Genomic DNA, 6,707 nt, shown 5'->3' with positions numbered 1-6,707 from the left:
AGGCAGGCAGGCAGGCAGGCAGGCAGGAAGGCAGGCAGGCAGGCAGGCAGGCAGGCAGGAAGGCAGGCAGGCAGGCAGGCAGGCAGGCAGGCAGGCAGGCAGGCAGGGGAAAACAAGCACCGGTAAGAAGTGGGAAGAACAGAGCCCTGGCAGGAGAGAAGGCTGCCAGCACCGTGGGAAGCAGCAGGGCACTGCGTCTTAAGAATGAAGCCATACTACCACTGCATTCAGCAATTCCACTTCCGGGCCATGTACACAAGAACTGAGAGCAGGGGCTTGCACACCCATGTTCACAGCAACCATACTCACAACAGCCCAAAGGGGGAAGCCGTTGAAGTGTCCATCAACAGATGAACAGATCAACAACACATGGGCTCCACCTCCCGGGGAATATTACACAGCCTTAAAAAAGAGGGCAATTCTGACCCCTGCCACACAAACATGGATGAACTGCGAGGATGCTGTCCTAAGTGAAGCAAGCCAGTCCCCCAAAGACAAAGACGGCCTGACTCCACTCCATGCGAGGTGCCTAGCGCCAGCACACTCCTGGACACAGGAGGTGGAGCAGAGTGTTATCAGAGGTGGGGAAGGAGGAAGGGGGGGACCGTTACGGGGAACGGGGTTCCGGCGGGGGGGGCCCATTACGGGGACAGAGCTTCAGCTGGGGGGGACCGTTACGGGGACGGAGCTTCAGCTGTGCAAGGCGAAGAGCACTTGAAGAGGATGGCGGTGATGAACACATGACAGTACGAATGCACTTAATCTCATGGAGGCATGCGCTTACAATAGTAGGTTTTATGTTGTGTCGACGTTACCACAATCAGACCAATTAAACAGTTTTCACTTACAGGCTGTGGGGGGCGGGCAGTGGGAGGGGAAGGTTTCTGCCTTTGACTGGCTTTCCTGAGTACAGATTATAAAGGAAGACAAGCAACATCGCGTCGGCGGTCGTGATGGGTAAGCCTCGAACCCTGGGGCCCTGCCCCGCAAGCCGGGTTGCTGCAGCCAAGTCCCGTAACTCTGCTCGGCCTCACTATCCTCACCAAATGGATCCAAGGGTACCGAGCTCCCCGGGCTGCGAGCATTCCAGAAGCAGGGCCCAACTCCGAGAGCAAGCAACGTGCTTGGTACGCTGGCTTGCTGCACACCAACCCCTCGGCAAGGGTCAGCTGCTACCATTTGTTCCCTCTAGACGCCCCGCAGGGAGACGAGGCATGCCGGTCAAGGAAAGCGCTGGGGGCCGGCTTCGAGCCCGCCTCCCGCTGCCGCTGAGTCTTTCCTTGGCTTGGGCCACTGCTTTGTTTTCCTTCAGGAAATGCCACCAGTCGTGGGTGACAGGAAGGGAGGGGAAACTGGCAGAGCAGAAGTCAGTCAGCTGCCCTTTCACTGGTACCTTGGTCAGAGTTCCTTTTGAAAAGCTCCCTCCTGGCCTCCCAAAACCACAGGAAAGGTGGGATTTTCCACATGTTGACAGAGCAGCGGGGCTCCGCCCACTGGGAGGAAGGCTGGGGAGAGCGAACAGGAAGCGAGGAACAGGGGCATCAAGTCCACAAACAGACTTCCTCTCTGCCGAAGGTTCTGGACCGGCCAACAGAAAGACGAGTCTCTAGGGAGGAAGTGCAGGAATCCATCCTGAGCAAGACAGCCAGAAGGAGGCTGCCCTGACAAGATGCAGAGGCGGACTTCCAAACCAAATCAACACCCCTGGACCCCCTGTGCATGGGGAGAGGGCCCGGGAGGGCTCCATCTGTCATCCCTGCGCCAACCTCAACAATGAATCACCCCTAAGCCACAACAGAAAGGAAACACCGGGGAGGCCCCACCTCAGTGGCTGAGAGACCAGTGTGAACAAAACCCTCCAATGCGGGGACCTCTCCAGATCCACCTCCCTAACACCAGAGTGCAGCCCAGTGAATGCTGGATGGATGGATGGAGGGAGGGAGGGAGGGAGGGAGGGCGGGTGGAGAGGGGAACGCAGGGTGCGCTTCTGGCAGACCTTACAACATTACTGAACGTCTCACCACTGGAGGGGACCGCTTCTCCATCATCCCGTCGGGCAGCATATGTGGGAGCAAGCACATGACACACACCCAAACTCTGAGATCACCAGCTGATGCAGGACACTGGCCTGACACCCAGGGGCCTCAGAGATGGAAAGGGACACCAGGGGGGGAGCTGGAGAGGTTAGCTGGGACCTCACGTATCATGCTGACAGATCTTAACAAAGAATAGAAGGAAGGAAAATGACGTAAAAATTTTTAAGGTCCTATGCGAAGCTAAAATGATACAACAATTTAAAGCGCTGAGCACCGTGTGTGGCAGGCTGAGTGCTCAATAAATGGTAGGATTTATCATTACACTGTTAATAATAACTGGATCAAACCCTAAAAAAAAATGGATGAGAGAATGTTCAACTTTACTCAAAAATAAATACAAATTTAAGCAAATATCTGCGTTGCCTTTCACCCATCAGGATCACCAAAGGTCTGGTAATACATGGAGTAAGGAAAGGCGTGCCCTCTTGCACCACAGGGAGAAATTCAAATTGTTACCACCTCTCTCAAAACATTAGACCAGAAAACACTTCGCGGCTGGGATCCCTCCTCTAGGACTCGATCCTGTTTTTCTCCTCCTCACACACGCATACAAACAGGGAGACCCCAAGGTTTCTAAGGAGCAGTACTCATGATACTAACGGACCGGGAGCAACTCTACGTCCATCAAGAAGCAAACGATTTCTCCTCAGTAAGGAAATCATGCTGCCAAGTCCAAGGTCAAACCATGTTTGTTACAAAAATGTCCCATGTGGAGCATCGCGGGTGCTGACGGGGAACCACTCCGAGATGCACTGTTTGAGGAACACACACACTGAATTACGTTACTACGCTGATGACTTCCCCTGACTCATGTCTGCCCAGCCCGCCTAACTGTCGTAAGTCAACCTGCTTTCCCTCCTTACGGTCAACCTCTCTCCCGCCACAAAGTAGGGCAGGCGCGTGGCAATCTTGCGTCTCCCCAGGACACAGAAGGTGCTCAAATGTGAGGGCCTCAAGAACGAGGTCCAAGTTGCTCCACAGCACAGCAGCCTTCTCTGCAGATGGACTTGAACATCCACGGAAGTGAGGCTCCAGCCAGGTGAGGGCTGTGTCACCGTCAGCCCCCAGCGCTTGGCACGGCGTCCGGCACCTCGCAGGTCCAGCCAGACCGCACGAGGGCCTTTCCACACCACAAAACATGCTCCGACAGCCGTGGAACGTTTCAAGAAAGAACACCAGAGGCCAATACGACATGGAGAAAACCACAGAAATACGAACAAATCTTACCTGTTTCTTCTGGTTTGATCCACTGAATAAATCTGCTTTCTCAGCCAACTGCGAAGAGAGTTGAGATTAGAGACAGAGAGAGTGAGTTAGTAAACAGCCCCAGTCTCGGTTAGTTCTATGGAATGGGGACAAAGGATACTGGAAACAAGAAACGCTCTCCAACTTGCTAACTCGAGCAGCTCAGGAAGGAGCGGTTTTCTCCTTATTGTTGAGACGCCCTAGCTGAGCCAAGAGGCCCCCCCGCAACGCATAGCGGCTGGCACTCTTTAAACGGACAAGCCTCTCTGTTCATCATCCCCCCAAAAAGCTGATGAGACAAATGGTGGGAATCAGAGGATTTTAACCGAGGGGACAATCATTCACATGCCGATCCCACACGGACCTCCACGACACGGAAGCACAGACAAGGCCGTCCTGAGCGGGTGGCAAATCCCATACCCTGTATGGGACTGTCCTTTGGTGAGTCGGCAGAATCCCTTCCTAATCCTACAAGAAGGAAGCCCTCTGTCCTCCCCTCAAACACCACCAATGCCTGTTTCTGTCTGGATTTCAGCGCGCGCCTCACCCCAGGTGGCAAGCACGGCCCAACACTGAGAGAGGCTCTTTGGGGAGATGCTGGGGAGCCCACTGCCTCTACCGGGAACCTGACGCACTCGGGACCCTCCATGAGCCTCCAAGATGAAACGTCCTACTTTGCTTTCTTTCGCTCGTGTTGGCTAAAGGGAGCGGAATCAATGAATGTGGGAAGGCAAGATTAACAAGCACAAGCCAGTACCTCTCGATAATGGTGGGTGTGGACGCGCTCATTGCTTCCTGGTGTAAGATTTTCAAGCCCGAGAGCCACTTAGTCGCATCTTCCTTAGAGTCAGCTGGAAGGTGAACACGGACAGAAATGTCATTACTCCCTTGGGAAGACCTCTGCAGAGAAATCGGGGCCCCAGGCCATCCCAGCCCCATACAGACCATGGGGACAAGAGCAGCCAGGACCCGTTTCCGGTTTTGCTCAAGGGCACCAAGAAGGCATCTCCTTCACACCTTCATGGTTCTAAGACCTGCTTTTTGTCCGAGATAAAGCCACATGCCCGTGATGACCCTTCTACAGCAAGGGTGACAAGTGGGACAATTTTTTTCCCCCCAAGAGTTTTAGTTTTTACCCCTATGCTAGGAAATAAGGTGCAGGGTCTGGGATAATTCCCACCACAATCCTGAGCCGCCCTCAGCATTTCCCGTTTCTCATCAAGGCCACGGAGAGAGAGGAGAGAGGCAGCACCAAGCAGCAAATAAGGGCTTGGCATCACTGACAAGTGCCACTGCACCACTTTGGGGCTGTGTGACATTCAGCTGGCTCCTTAACCCCTCTGTGCCGCATTTCCTCATCAGTACAAGGGAGCTAGCCATGCAGACACTCGTTGAGTTATTAACCATCTCCTAAGGACCAGGTACTTTGTTTATCTGGACGAGAGCATGCCAAGGTTTCTGTTCTCCCTCTTCCCATGGGGATGAAGAGAGGATTAAGCTCAGAAGCTTTAGGAGACCTGTCCCAGAGCCCATAAGTGGGAAGCTGGGATCTGAATCCAGGTCTTGCCATCCTGGACCTAAATTCTAGAGCTCTAAAAGAAAGACCCCAGAGTGGAACAGAGTTAGCATCCTGGACTCCAAGACCCACCTGGGCTCTCGTGGTCTCCCTACCAAGAACCACCAGGCCTCAACCTGCAGCAGGGCTAAGTGGACAAAATTCTGAAGTTCATGGGCACAGGCCCGTCTCTCCGGCCCCAACCATACACCATCAGTCAGACGTCCACTCATCATGCCCCGCACCCAGCTTGCTCTTTCCCTCCTTCAAGCCCTCACACACGGAACACTCTCTCCCTGGACTGGCCTCGCTCTTTCCTCCCAACTCCCGCTGATGCCTCGAAACCCAATTTAAAAGTCACCTCCTCCACAAAGGCTTCCCTGAGATTAGCCCTCTGCTCTCCGACAGCATGCTGTATTGTGAATGGACTGTAGCTCTTATCACAGTGTACTGTGAGCTCCTGAAAGGCAGCAACCGGGTTCATTCGGCCCTATAGCCCCAGTAGCCTCTAGCCTGGGGCTAGTATGTGTTCCAAGGTGTGTGCTGAGCAAGTGAGAGAGCAAATCGACGAGAGCTACTGGGCCCTAATTTAAATGTCCCTGAGACTGCTCAGCTTTCATCATTTCCTCCCACTTGGGTCTACTTTTAATGGCATTTATTTTCTCTCATCACTCCCAGCTGTACATACGGTTCTAAGTCAATGAATTCAGGAAGTCAACCTGAAGGGGGTGACAAGCTTCTGCCCCTGAGTCAAGTGCCTGAGCTTTTCCACAGTTCATTCTCTGGGGTCTCAGAGGCCCCTTTGCTTTTGGGTGAATTCATAGGGATGGCTGGAAATCTCACCTCCAGGTCATGTGTCTATGTGAGTGCATACGTGCCTGCACACGTGTGTGTGTGTGTATGCTTGTGGTAAGTGTTTTGTGTGTACGTGTGAGCATGCATGTGTCTGTGTAGGGGCGTCTATGTGTGTGTGTGCACATATGTGTGAGAGCTAAGATTTTGGGATAGTTTCTCTAGTTCAACTGAATATACAGTATAGGCCAGGCTCTGCTGGATGAAAACTCAAGCCTGCCTTCACCTATCTGCATGAGTCAAGCAGGCCCTAAACATAATGCTTACAATGTCCCAATGAGGCTGGCATTACCATTCTCCCCATTTCACAGCTGAGCAAACTGCAGCTCAGAGAGGTTCAGTAACTTGCCCAAAGGCACACGGCTAGAAAAGGACAGGGTTAGAACTCAAAACCACGATGCCCTCAAACACACATGAGGGGCAGGCAGGAGGCTTCTGGTACTACAGAACATCCTCGGAAACAGCCAGGCACAGCAGGGAGAAAAGCACACGGAGGCGCACTCACCGGCCAAGCTGAGCGTGCTGAGAACAAACTGGGTGCCGTACAAGATGGTAAAGCAGCAGTCTTCCTTCTGGCGGACAGCTTTCGCACGCTCAAAATCCTTGGAGCTCTTCCCCGGGCGGATTTCCTTGATTTCCATGATATCCACTAAAAAACAATTAAGAGCCAGAGTTCACTCCACCCGAGGACGTAGCCACACTGCCTGCACCCCACACGCACCACCCAGCTCCTTTACTCCCCAGCCCTGTCCAAACTGCAGGATTACATTGCAAGTAAAAAGCTTGCTGTTCTAAGCTACTAAGTACTGGGATAGTGGTATAGCAACAGACGATCGAAACGAGAAGAAATCTATCCTCCCTCTATAACCCCTGCTGCTGGAGGACTCCAACCCACTCCTAACCAAACTGGGCCAGGATGGCCAGTTGACCCAAGAGTGACCCCTCCCCCCACAGGATGG

The 6,707-nt window shown here is 53.3% G+C and overlaps 1 protein-coding gene across 1 annotated transcript in view; it reads right to left on the bottom strand.

Moving 5' to 3' along the window:
* The window catches only part of PLCG2 (phospholipase C gamma 2), a 139,021-nt gene that overhangs the window by 80,980 nt on the left and 51,334 nt on the right, over positions 1 to 6,707 (bottom strand). The window contains exons 3-5 of the mRNA XM_025860437.2: positions 6,254 to 6,397; positions 4,099 to 4,192; positions 3,324 to 3,371 (exon numbers count right to left, since the gene is read on the bottom strand). Coding sequence (XP_025716222.1) covers positions 3,324 to 3,371; positions 4,099 to 4,192; positions 6,254 to 6,397 — 286 coding nt within the window. The remainder of the gene's footprint in view (positions 1 to 3,323; positions 3,372 to 4,098; positions 4,193 to 6,253; positions 6,398 to 6,707) is intronic.

Source organism: Callorhinus ursinus, unplaced genomic scaffold (assembly GCF_003265705.2).
Source record: "Callorhinus ursinus isolate GAN/ISIS: 27379988/994484 unplaced genomic scaffold, GSC_fseal_2.0 scaffold46, whole genome shotgun sequence".
Lineage (NCBI taxonomy): Eukaryota > Metazoa > Chordata > Mammalia > Carnivora > Otariidae > Callorhinus > Callorhinus ursinus.
The sequence above is the reverse complement of the archived record's forward strand: the minus strand, read 5'-3'. Positions and strand labels throughout refer to the sequence as shown.